This window comes from Mesoplodon mirus (assembly GCF_964341445.2).
Source record: "Mesoplodon mirus genome assembly, chromosome: 2".
In the NCBI taxonomy this organism is placed as follows: domain Eukaryota; kingdom Metazoa; phylum Chordata; class Mammalia; order Artiodactyla; family Ziphiidae; genus Mesoplodon; species Mesoplodon mirus.
In genome coordinates, this window is record NC_138977.1 from 81,281,660 (window position 1) to 81,295,889 (window position 14,230).

The 14,230-nt window shown below is 36.9% G+C and overlaps 1 protein-coding gene across 1 annotated transcript in view; it reads left to right on the plus strand.

The window, feature by feature from the left end:
- Positions 1-14,230, plus strand: part of WDR19 (WD repeat domain 19) — an 88,483-nt gene that overhangs the window by 26,747 nt on the left and 47,506 nt on the right. The window contains exons 10-14 of the mRNA XM_082632967.1: positions 1,825-1,895; positions 2,360-2,532; positions 2,616-2,730; positions 3,620-3,726; positions 4,880-5,002. Of these exons, the coding sequence (XP_082489093.1) occupies positions 1,825-1,895; positions 2,360-2,532; positions 2,616-2,730; positions 3,620-3,726; positions 4,880-5,002 (589 nt within the window). The remainder of the gene's footprint in view (positions 1-1,824; positions 1,896-2,359; positions 2,533-2,615; positions 2,731-3,619; positions 3,727-4,879; positions 5,003-14,230) is intronic.

The following is a 14,230-nucleotide window of genomic DNA, read 5'->3' on the forward strand; positions in this document are numbered from 1 at the left end:
CTCATGGTCCAGTGGTTAAGAATCCACCTTCCAGTGCAGGGGACACGGGTTCAATCCCTGGTCAGGGAACCAAGATCCCACATGCTGCAGGGCAACTAAGCTCATGCACTGCAACTACTGAGCATTCAAGCCACAACTAGAGAGCCTGCGTGCCACAACTACAGAGAAGCCCAAGCACTGCAACAAAGAGCCCGTGCGCCGCAACAAAAGATCCCGCCTGCCGCAACTAAGACCCGACACAGCCAAAAATAAACAAATATTTTTTAAAAAGAATGGCTATAATTTAAAATATGTAGTGATAACACCAAATGTTGGTGAGGGTGAGGAGAATCTGGATCATTCATACATTGCTGGTAGGAATGTAAATTGGTACAGCTACTCTGGAAAACAGTTTGGCAGTTTCTTAAAAAAACTAAACATGAAGTTACACTCCTGGCCGTTTTCCCCAGAGAAACCAAAACATGTTCACAGAAAACTCTGAATATGAATGTTTATAGCACCTTTATTTGTAATAGTTGAAAACTAGAAACAATCCAGGTGTCCTTCAGTGGGTGAACGGTTAAATAACCTGGTATTCCATAGTGTGAAATACTACTCAGCAATAAAAAGGAACAAACTATTCATGCACGCAAAAACTTGGATGAATCTCCAGAGATCTATGATTGAAGAAAGGTAATCCCCATAGGTTGCATACTATATGATTTCATTTACATAATATTCTTGAAATGATAAAGTTATAGAAGCAGAACAGACTAATGGTGGCTGGAGCTTAGGGATAGCTCTGGGGTGTGGTGGGGAGGAAGGAGGTAAGTGTGTTTATAAAAAGGGACATACAAGGGATCGTTGTGGTGATGGGAACCCTCCTGTATCCTGACTGTGGTTGTGGCTCTCAGGAACCTCCTGTGTGAAAAAATCTCATAGAACTAAACACACACACACACACACACACACAGAGTACAAGTAAGACCAGGGACATCTGAATAAGATTCATGGATTTTATCAGCGTCAACATCCTGATTATGATATTATACTATAGTTTTTCAAGGTGTTACCATTGGGGAAAAAGGTAAAAGTTACACAGAATCTCTCTGTTACTTCTTACAACCACATGTGGACCTATAATTATATCAAAATTAAAAGTTTAATTAAATGAAAACATTTAATGTTTTAAATGAAAGGAAAAATATATAAGTGGGACAGTGGGAGGGAGGAGAAGGGAGGAAGGAAGGAGAGGGGAAGGGAGACAGGAAGAAAGAAATGTTGCAACCATTAGGTCCCGCTACACAGCTTTCATTCGCATTAGCCTACTTACTCTTCCCAATAACCCCGTGAAGTAACATTATGCCTGCATTTTTCAGAGCTTTCCACCTAGGCCTTGTGATTCCAAATTGAATGCTCTTTCTATTATACGTCACTTCTTTTTGTAGGAAAAAACTCTTGGGATGGGCGGGGCGGGGTGGGGCGGGGCTGGTGGGGGGAGGACACATTGCAAAGAGAAACCTGCTTCAGCTTGCAATAATTAATACTGCTCAGGGGAATGTTTTCCTACTCAAACTTTTCTTCAGGATAACTTAAACCTCCTTGTTCCTGAAGCTGTAGATTAGAGAGCTGAGGCACAACCCTACCCCACAACTCAACAAACAAACAAAAAGTTAAAGGATAAAATATAATTAAATATAGAAAATTTAATATTTTCTTACCTTAACCCAGTGGATCCTCCTTTTTTTGAAGAACACTGACCTGTTCCATAGCTTATAATTGTTTGTGAAGAAAAACAATTTAACTTAGCAGTCATATTTAAAGGACATTTTTTTAATTTTTCAGCATTAAAATCCATGACTTGGCAGAATTAAAAGACATGTATGCTATAATCAACCTGGATGATGAAAATAAAGGTACTGATTTTTCTGTAGCAGAATGACATTTTATCGTTTCGATTACAGAGAGTAATGTGTTACTGTATGGTTTGCATTAATTATAGGAGGAATAAAATTAACACCTTTCACTAGAGTTCCCTAAGATAGCCTCCTTATTTCAGTAATTATGTTGAGTCATACTCCTTGACTAGAAGCATATAAGTCCACTTTGATTCAAAGATTTCTGGTGCGTTTTATCCCAAATCCAGTTGCAAAAACTAAATTCTTACATACCTTCCCTTTGAGCCAGTGTTGAATGAATCAGGGCTCATGTTCATAAGCCAATCCATGATGAACGTCCTAGTCTAAATAAAGACTATTTAAACTATTTTTAAAATTTGAAGATTTTTATGCCTCTAGCAGCTTAAGTGAAGAGAGTTGCTTGTTTGCCTGCAACAGTATCTCTGTTTTTGAATAATCCTTTATTATGTCCATTATTTCAGGATTGGGCACCTTGTCCTGGACAGATGATGGTCAGTTGCTGGCACTGTCTACCCAGAGGGGATCGCTCCATGTTTTCCTGACCAAGCTCCCTGTCCTCGGGGATGCCTGCAGCACCAGGATTGCATATCTCACCTCCCTCCTTGAAGTCACCATAGCCAATCCTGTTGAAGGAGTATGAAAATGCTGTTACTTTTATTTATTAATAAAATCAAAACAGTTTCAGCGGTTAACTACTGTTATTTTTCTCTATTATAGGAGCTACCAGTCACAGTTTCTGTGGATGTGGAACCCAACTTTGTAGCAGTAGGGCTTTATCACCTGGCTGTGGGAATGAATAATCGAGCTTGGTTTTATGTCCTTGGAGAGAATGGCAAGTCTAAATCCAGTTGTTTTCTTATCTAGCACATAATTTGTTTTTATTTAGGAAGCACTGATAGTTTCTTTTAAGACCAAGTCTTTCACTCTTTTTCTTCAGACATCTCTTTCTTAGCTTAAATGGTTTTGCAAATCCTCTAAAAATTTGTAATAGTTGAAAACTAGAATTTTGCATAATTTTTGGAAAGGTTTTATTCTTTATCTTTGTTGTGAAGACACCGTGGTATAGTGGGGCAGAGTGTGATCTTTAGAACTGGGCCCTGGGTTCAAATTCCCTTCTGCCCCTTTTAGCTGGGTGCCTGTAGACAAATTCTTTACCCCTCTGAGCCTTGGTTTACTCATCTGGAAAATGAGGATTCTTCTACTTATGAGGAAAATTAAATGAAATAAAATGTGTGATCTGCTTTTGCACACAGTCTTTCTTAGGCACTTCTTGGTCTGGTGGGTACTTAGTAAATGTAGATTCCCTCCCCCACTTTATTCTTTGAAAAATGACCATTAGCATCTGAAGGGAGCCTTGCTTTTTCTTCCCCTCCTTCCTCCTCTCCACCCCTTTCCCCACTGGAGGTCAGATATCCCTCAGGAACAGAGCCAACCTGAGAATTATCGTTAGATGTTCTATTAAGCTTATTGTCACTAAGGTTTAATTTTTGGTTGTTTTGCATGTGATTTTATTTTACGTTACTTTGTTTCATGTGAACCACTATGAAATTCCTGAAGGCAAATTTATATGGCAACTAAGATTTTCTTTAGAATGGCTAAAATAAAAATTTTAGGTTCAGAATATTCTTGCAAAGGCACACGTTTAAAACTTATTTGCAAATCATTAATTAGATCATTTTATTTATATTTTAATGTGTTTGGTTTTGTTTTAATTGCTGCAGCTGTTAAAAAATTGAAAGATGTGGAGTATCTGGGGACAGTAGCCAGCGTTTGCCTTCATTCTGACTATGCAGCTGCACTTTTTGAAGGCAAAGTCCAGTTACATTTGGTAAGTATAATTTTGATGTCCTGAGGCCTGCTCAGGTAAGTGATGAACAGCCTAATGTTTTATTATCAAGAACTTTGGTCAAGAAGCGACCATATGCTTTGTGACCATCTAGAGGGGTGGGATATGGAAGATTGGAGGGAGCACAAGAGGGAAGAGATATGGGAACATATGTATATGTACAGCTGATTCACTTTGTTATACAGCAGAAACTAACACACCATTGTAAAGCAATTATACTCCAATAAAGATTTTAAAAAAACAAACAAACAAAAAACAGCATTAAGGTAAAAACTAGGAAATCTGAATAAAGTATGGAGTTATGTTATAAATGATGTTTCGATATTGGTTATTATTTGTGATAAACATACCATACTCATGTAACGTGTCAATGATAGGGGAAACCGGGTGTGGGGTATATGAGAACTCTACTATCTTCACATCTTCTCTGAAAATCTTAAAAGCATTCTAAAATAAAGATTTATTTTTAAAAAATAAAAAAAATAAAGAAGCAACCATATGACAGACTAACTAGAAAGCCAGATGTGGATAAAGGATTAACAGAACTCCTTACCCTTCTGCACGAGCTGTTCAGTTGACTCCCAAGCTCTGTTCCCATGAAACCTGACGAGTTTCAGCTGTGCTACTCACAACATTGCTTATGGTAAAAATGACTGTGTAGACTGCATCTAGGAGGAACTATAAGTAAATTGTAAAAACTGATGGGAATGCCATACGTCTGGCTTCCTGGAATGCACTGACCCATGTATTTGGGCATGTCACTTGTGGGGATCTTGAAACTATGTCTGTTGAGTTGCTCAAAAGATATTGGCCCCTGAAATATGGGGCTTCTCAACCAGGGCATCTCCCACATCTGTTTCTTGGCTCTTTGCTTCTGGGAAGCCAAAGAGACTAGCTACTAGACAACTGCAGAGCCTGCTGCGGAGACTATTCCCATTAAAAGGGAGGTTTAATGTGCCCTGCTGGCATGCTGGGTTCCTTCCTGATATCTTTCTGAGTAAACTGGTCTGTGATAGTTTGGTGAGTCTGAATGTTTAGCTGAACTTAAGAAAAAGACTCTCCCCTACCCCTTAAATGTTGCAAACCAGGTTTATTCAGATAAATCTATGACCCACTATTATTCTTTATGTTTTAGATAGAAAGTGAAGTGTTGGATGCTCAAGAAGAACGTGAGACTCGACTTTTCCCAGCAGTGGATGATAAGTGCCGTATTTTATGTCATGCCTTAACTGGTGATTTCCTCATCTATGGCACAGATGTACGTATTGTCTTCCTTAATATAGGACATGGGGGAATTTCTCATTTTTACTTTGTAATTTGTTTATTATATATGTGTTTATATACATCTATTATATAGATATCATATGTGCAACTACAAACATTATATACTTATGTAGAGCACATAGGTGGCGTGATTTGCCAGTGTCAAGTGCTTTTGTAACTATAAGCAATTTTGATGGCACAACGGCTTTGGAGTCTGGACAATCTGGGCTCAGATACTAGCTGTCTTACTTGCTACTTCCTGCTTGACACCTCCCAGCCTCATTTTCCTTATCTAGACGCTTTAAGGATTTAATTTGATGACAAATGTAAGACACGTCATTCAACTTTAGCTCTCCAGTGCCTACTGGAGATGTGCCTGCTAAATGCCATTTAGTGGGCATTTAATTAAAATTAATTGAATATTGAGAATCCCACTTCAATGTTTTCTCTTTTGAACCACCAATACCCTGTACTCCTAAATATTACATTAGCCACATATACATAAAACGTAGTTCAGTAATAGCATCTTATATTTGTAAAAAAGTTTTCAGAGTTTTTCAAAGCATATCATACCTCTTACCTTGCTTAGCCTCTAGAAGAATTCAGTAAAGTTGGTTTAAAAAAAAAAAAAGCATTGTTTTCCACGTTAGAAAACAATTATTCACTGTTTCAAAGGTTCCATTTTCTCATACTGTTTTCTGAACCGAGCATATTTTAAAACATGCTTATTGCCAGAAGAGAGACTTTTTAAATTTAAGTTTGACCACAAATAATGAGTCTTTGAGCTGTATACACAAGTAGGGTGGGTTTCATGTATCAGGTAAAGTGGTAAATGATACGGTAAATAAGTAGTAAATATAGTCATAAATATATAAGCAGAAAAGTTTTAGAGATAAGGATACTGAAGATTAAGTTAGTAAGTTAGTAGTAGAGGTGGACTTAACAAGCAAGATTTTCTGATGGAAAATGTACTCTTCCCACTGTGCCACACAGCATTGTGAAGTAAGAACTCAAAGTGTAGTAATCTGCCAATAACGTAGCATTTATCTCTATCTCAGTTTCTTTTTTTTATTGAGGTATAATTGACATATAACGTTATATTAGTTTCAGGTGTGCAGCATAATGATTCAGTATTTGTACATATTGCAAAATGGTAACCCTCTAGTTAACATCCATCACCACACAGAGTTACAAAATCTTTTTTTCTTATAAAATATCTCATTCTTGAGTGATTCGGAAAATATCGGGGTTTTTTTAACAGCTTTATTGAAGTATAATTGTTATACAATAAACCACACTATTGAAAGTCTATAATTTGATAAGTTTTGACATATGTATATCCTGTGAAAGCACCATCAACTTAATCAAAATAGTGAACATATTCATCACCCCCAAAAGTTTTCTCATGACCCTTTATGATTCCTTCTTCCCGTCCCTCCCCACTCAGTGCTTTCAGTCACTATAAATGAGTTTGTCTTTTCTAGAGTTGTATATAAATGGAATCATATAGTAGGCGCTCCTTTTGTCTGGCTCAGTATAGTTATTTTGAGATTCATCCATGTTGGTGTGTGTGTCAATAGTTCATTCCTTTTTCTTGCTGGGTAGTATTCCACAGTATGCATATATCATAATTTGCTTATCCATGAACCTATGGATGGACGTTGGTGTTACTTCCAGTTTGGAATATTTACAAATAAAGCTGCTATAAACAAATTTGTGTTCAAGTCTTTGTATAGACATATGCTTTCTTTTCTCTTGGATAAATGCCTAGAAGTAGAATGATATGTCATATAACAAGTGTATGTTCAACCTTTTAAGAAACTGACAGACTCTTCTAAATTAATTGGTTGTACCATTTTACATTCCCATCAACAGTGTATGAGTGCTCCAATTCCTCTACATCCTCACTAACACTTGATATGATTGGTCTTTTACATTTTAGCCACTCTAATAAGTGTGTAGTGATACCTCATTGTGATTTTAATTTGCATTTCACTAATGGACTAATGATGTACAACATCTTTTCATATGCTTATTTGCTAGCTGTATATCTTTGGTGAAGTGTCCAAGTTTTTTGACCATTTCTTTTTTTTTAAAATTTACTTATTCATTTATTTATTTATTTTTGGCTGCATTGGGTCTTCGTTGCTGCGCGTGGGCTTTCTCTAGTTGCAGCGAGCAGGGGCTACTCTTCATTGTGGTGCACAGGCTTCTCGTTGCAGAGCACAGGCTCTAGGCATGCAGGCTTCAGTAGTTGTTGCACATGGGCTCAGTAGTTGTGGTTTGCAGGCTCTAGAGCGCAGGCTCAGTAGTTGTGGTGAACAGGCTTAGTTGCTCCGTGGCATGTGGAATCTTCTCAGACCAGGGCACGAACCCGTGTCCCCTGCATTGGCAGGCGAATTCTTAACCACTGCGCCACCAGGGAAGCCCTTGACCATTTCTTAATTGGATTGTTTGTTTTCTTATTGAGTTTTGACGGTTCTTCACACATTTTGGATTCAAGTCCTTTATCGGATATATGCTTCGCAAGTATTTTCCACCCAGTGCGTGAGTTGTCTTTTCAGTCTCTTAACAGTGTCTTTCAAATAGGAGAATTTAAAAATTTTTGACCAGGTCCAGTTTATCAATTTTTTTTTTTTCAGTACGCGGGCCTCACTGTTGTGGCCTCTCCCGTTGCGGAGCACAGGCTCCGGACGCGCAGGCTCAGCGGCCGTGGCTCACGGGCCCAGCCACTCCGCAGCATGTGGGATCTTCCCGGACCGGGGCACGAACCCGCGTCCCCTGCATTGGCAGGCAGACTCTCAACCACTGCGCCACCAGGGAAGCCCTATCAATTAATTTTTTTATAGGTGGTGCTTTGGGTGTCATATCGAAGAAATTTTTGCCTAACCCAAGGTCACAAAGTTTTTCTCTTATGTTTTCTTCTAGAAGCTTTCAACTTTTATGTTTTACATGGAGGTCTGTGATCCATTTTGAGTTAATTTTTGTTTATGCCGTGAGATATGGATCAAAGTATTGTGGGTTTTTTCCCTGCATATAGCTATTCAGTTGTTCCAGCAACATTTGTTGAAAACACTATTATTCTGTTGAGTCGATTTTGTACTTTTGTCAAAAATCAATTGTCCATAAATGCACAGATCTTTTTCTGGACTCTCTATTCATTCTCTTGATCTGTTTATCTGTCTTTACATCAGTATCACACTGTTTTGATTACTGTAGCTTTATAATAAGTCTTGAAATCAGGTAGTGTTAGCCCTCTAACTTTTGTGTTTCCTTTTCAAAGTTGTTTTGACTATCCTCAGTTTTTTGTATTCCCAGTTAAGTTTTACAATAAGCTTGTCCAGTTTTACAAAAAGCCTGCTGGGATTTTTATTGGGATCATTGTTGAACTTACAGATCAACTGCCATCTTAACAATATTGAGTCTTCCCACCGAGGAACAAGATATATATCTTCATTTATTTAGATTTTCTTTAATTTCTCTTAGCAATGTTTTGGAGTTTTCTGTGTGCAGGTCTTTCACATCTTGTTTCAGATTTATACCTAAGTGTTTCGTATTTTGGGTACTCCTATACATGGTATTGCTTTTTTATTTTGATTTCTGATTATTCATGTCTAGCATATAGACATGCAACTGACTTTTGTATATTCGTCTTGTATCCTGAAACCTAGCTAAACTCACTAGTTCTAATACCGTTTTTTTTTTTTTTTTGGTAAATTCCATTGGATTTTCTATATAGATGATCATGTCATCTGCTAATAAAGATAGTTTTACTTCTTCCTTTTCAGTCTGCCTTCTATTCCAATACATTGTTGGATAGAAGAAATGAGAGTAGATGTCTTCGTCTTGTTCTTGACCATTAAGATGATGTTAGCTGTAGATCTTTTACAGATTCCTGTTATCAGGTTGAAGAAGTTTTCTTCTATTCCTAGTTTACTAAGAATTTCTATGGATGTTGGATTTTATCAAATGCTTTTTCTCCATCTATTGAAATGATCACATGGGTTTTCTTTCTTAGTTTTTTATAATTTGTGGATTATATTAATTAATTTTGTAGTGTTAAGCCAACCCAGCATTCCTGGGATAACCCCCGCTTGATCATGATGTATTCTTCTTTTTATACATTGTTGAATTCACTTGCTAAAGTTTATTTCAAATCTTTATATCTATGTACATGAGGGATATTCGTCTGCTGTTTTCTTTTCCTATGATGCCTTTCTCTGATTTTAGTATCAGGGTAATGATCATAGAATGAGTTAGTCATCTTCAATTTTCTGGAACAGTTGATTAGAATTAGTGTTTTGTTTTGTTTTTTGCCTAAATGTTTGAAAGAATGTGCCAGTGAAGCCTGTTGGGTGATCAAGCAATTCCTAGCAGCAGTTGAGTAGTACCTGCTAGGTTGGCTTGCTGCACTTCCATAGATTCAGCTGGTAAGGAGGAAGCAGTCCCAAATAGATGTATACAGCAAAGGCAAGATCATGTCATTAGAGCTCCCCACATCCTTAGTGCCACAGGATAATACCAAACCGAAGGGGTCAGATGCTCTTCTGTGTACTCTGTGGTGGAGGACTCAACTCTGCTACAATTAAGCAGTTTATACTCTGCAGCTATACACTAAGGAAGATGAATTGGACAATTCAAGATGAATTGGACATCATTGGAACCAGGGAAGCAGCTGAGAAATTCCTCATGGAAGTCAAGTCTTCCACAAGACAGAGAAGTGGATGAGAAATGACTCGGTGACAGGTTTTCACAAGAGTGCCCATCTCACCATGTTCCTTGTAAGATAACAGAGGATTCTGCCAAGACATGGGTCAGACTACAGTTGAGCCTTGACTCTGTGGCATTGCAAAGTAGCCAGGTGCCATGGTGGAGCTGTTTTCCTACGAAGCCTTCTGGGCCTGGAGTTTTTTATGGGACGGTTTTAAACTATAAATTTAATTCCTATAATCAATATCAAAATATTTGGGTTATCTGTTTTTTCCACAAGTGAGCTTTGGTAGTTTCTGTTTTTCAAGGAATTTGTCCGTTTATCTAAATTATAAAATGTATAGGCATAAAATTATTCATAATATTCCTTATTATCCTTTTAAATATTTGTAGAATCTATAGTAATATCACCTGTTTCTTTCCTGATTTGGGTAATTTGTGTCATTTTTCCTGATTGGTCTGCCTGGAGGTTTATCAGTTTTGTTTTATCAGTCTTTTAGAAGAATACAACTTTTTTGTTTCATTGATTTTTCTCTGTTGTTTTCTGTTTTCTGTTTCATTGATTTCTTCTCTGATCTTTATTTCCTTTCTCCTGCTTATTTTGGCTTTAATTTGTTCTTTTTCTAGTTTCTTAAGATGGAAGCTGAGTTCATTGAGTTGAGACAATTCTTTTCTAATACACTCCCTTAGTGCTAGAAATTTTCCCCTAAGTACTATCTTAGCAACATCCCACAAATTCTGATATGTTGTGTTTTATTTTTATTCAGTTCAAAATGTTTTACAATTTCTCTTTTAACTTCTTCTCTGATTCATGGGTTATTTAGAAGTCCGGTGTTTAGTTTTCTAACAATCGAGATTTTACAGAGATCTTTCTCTTATTGATTTCTGATTTAGTTCTGTTATGGTCAGTGAACATACTTTGTATGACTTGAATCCTTTTAAATTTGTGAGACTTACTTTATGGTACAGAATGTGATCTGTCTTGGTAAATGTTCTTGTGTATTTGGAAAGAATATGCCGTTCTAGAATGTCAGATCAAGGTGGTTGATAATGTTCAAGACTTCTGCAACTTTATATATACTTGTTCTGTCAATTATTGAGAAAATGGTATTGAAAACTCAGATTACAATTGTGGATTTGTCTATTTCTCTTTGCAGTTCTGTCATTTTTTTTGATTTATGTGTATTGAAGCTCTGTTATTAGGTACATAACCATTTAGGATGGTTATGTTCTCTTCATAAATTAGCCCCTTTATCATTTTGAAATGCAGTTGATTTTGCCTGATATTAATATAGCCATTCTAGTTTTTTAGAATGTTACCCTGGTATATATTTTTCCATTCTTTTATTTTTAACCATTTGTGTCTTTATATGTAAAATATTTTTCTTGTAGGCACCATACTAATTCTCACAATTTGACAAACTCTGCCTTTTAATTACAGTGTTTATTTATTTTATTTTTTTATAAATTTATTTATTTTTGGTTGTGTTGGGTCTTTGTTGCTGCACGCGGGCTTTCTCTAGCTGCGGCGAGTGGGGGCTACTCTTTGTTGCAGTGCGTGGGCTTCTCATTGCGGTGGCTTCTCTTGTTGCAGAGCACAGGCTCTAGGCATGCAGGCTTCAGTAGTTGTTGCACATGGGCTCAGTAGTTGTGGCTTGCGGGCTCTAGAACTCAGGCTCAGTAGTTGTGGCACATGGGCTTAGTTGCGCCACGGCATGTGGGATCTTCCTGGACCAGGGCTTGAACCCATGTCCCCTGCGTTGGCAGGTGGATCCTTAACCACTGCGCCACTGGGGAAGTCCAATTATGTTGTTTAGACTTTTGAATTTAATGAGATTATCTCTGTGTTTAGGTTCAATCTACCATCTTGCTATTTGTTTTCTATTTGTCCCATCTCTTCTTTGTTGCCTTTTTCCTCTTCTTTTGCCTTCTTTTGGATTGTGTATTTTTTATTATTCAACTTTATCTCATTCATTGACCTTATTAGCTACAACTCTTATTTTAGTGGTTGTTTTAGATGTTGTAGTATACATCCTTAATTTATCACAGGCTACCTTCAAGTGACATTATACCTTGTAAGGTATAGAGAATAGTTTAAGTTCATTTATTAGAATAGTATGTGTCCCCTCCTACCTCTGCTGTTGCTGTCATACATTTTATTTTTACAGGTGTTATAAACCCCATAATACACTGATATTAGTTTTGTTTAAACAATCAATTAAGAGATTTACATAATAAAAAATATCTTATATATTTCTCCATATAGTTACCACTTTTGGTGCCCTTCATTCTATTATGTGGATCCATAGTTCCAGCTGGTATCATTTTCCTTCCACTAAAGGACTTTCTTTATCACTGTTTGTAGTGCTGGTCTGCTGGTGATGAATTCTTTTGCTTTTGTGTCTGAAAACATCTTTATTTCTCCTGCATTTTTGAAAAATATTTTTGCTAGATATAGAATTGTAGGTTGACAGTTTTTTCTTTCAGTACTTTAAAGATGTTGCTCCTCTGTCTTCTTGCCTGCATTATTTCTAATGAGAAGTCGGTCGTCTTTATCTTTGTTCCTCTGTGTGTAAGCTGTCTTTTTCCTCTGGCTTCTTTTAATACTTTATCACTGGTTTTGAGCAATTTGATTGTGATCTGTCTTGATGTAAGTTTCTTCATATTTATTTTGCTTGAGGTTGTTGAATCCAAGGGTTTATAGTTTTAATAAAATTTGGAACATTTTCAGCCATTATTTCTTCAAATATTTTTTTCTCCCTCTGTTTGCATTCCAATTTCAGAAACTCCAATTATACATATATTAAACCACTTTAAATTATCCCACAGTTGACGCTCTTTAAATTTTTTTATTTTTTTCTCAATTTCATTTTGGATAATTTTTACTGCTGTATTTCAAGGTCACTAGCCTTCTCTTCTGTCATGTTTAATCTGCCAGTAGTTTCATCCATCGTATTTTTCATTTCAGACATGGTAGCTCACCTGCAGAAGATATATTAGAGTCTGTTTTTGTATCTTCCATGTTTCCAATTACCTTTTAAATATATGCCATGCAGTGATATTAACTGTTTTAGTTACATTGTCTGCTAATTCTAATATCCGGGTCAGTTTTATTGATCAGTTATTCTCCTTAATATGGGTTATGTTTTCCTACTTCTTTGCACTCATGGTACTTTTACCTTTTGGGGTGCTGGATGTTTTTGTATTCCTAAAAATACTCTCCAGCTTTGTTCTGGGATACAGTTAATTTGCTTGGAAACAGTTTGACCCTTTTGAGTCTGCTTTTGTGATTTGTTAGGTAGATGTGAAACACTGCTTAGTCTACAGCTGATTACTTCCCACTTTTGAGGCAAGATCTTCCTGAATACTCTACCCAATATCCCATGAATTATGTTTTCCAATCTGGCTATTGGGAACAGTCACTCTTCCCAGTCCTGTGTGAGTGCCAGTCACTGTTCGCTCTCATCCTTTTGGATGGTTCTTTTTCCTGGCTTCAGCAGTTTTCTCATATTTATGCAGTGATTAGTTCTCTGCCGAAGATTCAAGGTAGACCCTCTGAAGATCTCCAAGGTTCTCTCTCAGTGCAGCTTTCTCCTCTCTGGTACTATACCCTACAAAGTCTAACTGTCTCCTTCCCTGCCCCCACTGAATTCTTAGCTCTGTCTCCTCACCTCAGGGAATCATGCTCCACCTGCATTTTCTCTCCCTTTGCCATGGCTTGAAAACTCTCTCAAGGCGAAAGCTGGAGCATTCACAGGACTTACCTTGTTTGTTTCCCATCTCTCAGAGATCTTTGTCCTTTGTTGCCTTATTCCAATATCTTAAAAACTGTTTTTTCATGTATTTTGTCTGTTATTTTGGTCATTTTGGGTGGGAAAGTTAAATCATGTCTGTTATTCCATCTTGGCCTGAATAGAAATCTAAGATATTATCATGTGTTTTTATTTCAATTAAACTTTTTATTTTGAGATCATCATAGATTCACATGAAGTTGTAAGAAGCAATACAGAGAGATCCTAATAAACCCTTTTCCTAGTTTCCCCCAATGGTAATATTACACTGCATATCACAACCAGGGTATTGACATTAATAGTCAAGATACAGAACAATTCTGTCACTACAAGGATCCTTCATGTTGCTGTTTTATCTCCACATCCACTTTCTTCCTGCCCCCACCTCATCCTTAATCCCTGGTAACAAATAATCTGGCTTTTCTGGTGTATTCCAATGATCTATGTGTCTTCCCTCCACCAATACTACAGAATCTTGATGGCTGTAGCTATAAAAAAAAAGTCTTGACATTTAATAGACTAATTTTCCCACTATATTTTTTCAAAACTGTTTTAGCTATTGTAGTTCCGTTGCCGGTCCATATAAATTTTAGAATAATCTCGTCTGTGTCTACAAAAAAAATCTTGAGATTTTTGTTGGAATTATATTAAACCTGTATATAAGTTCAGGAGAAGTAACATGTTTACTGTGACACCAATCCACGAATACAGTACACCTCTCC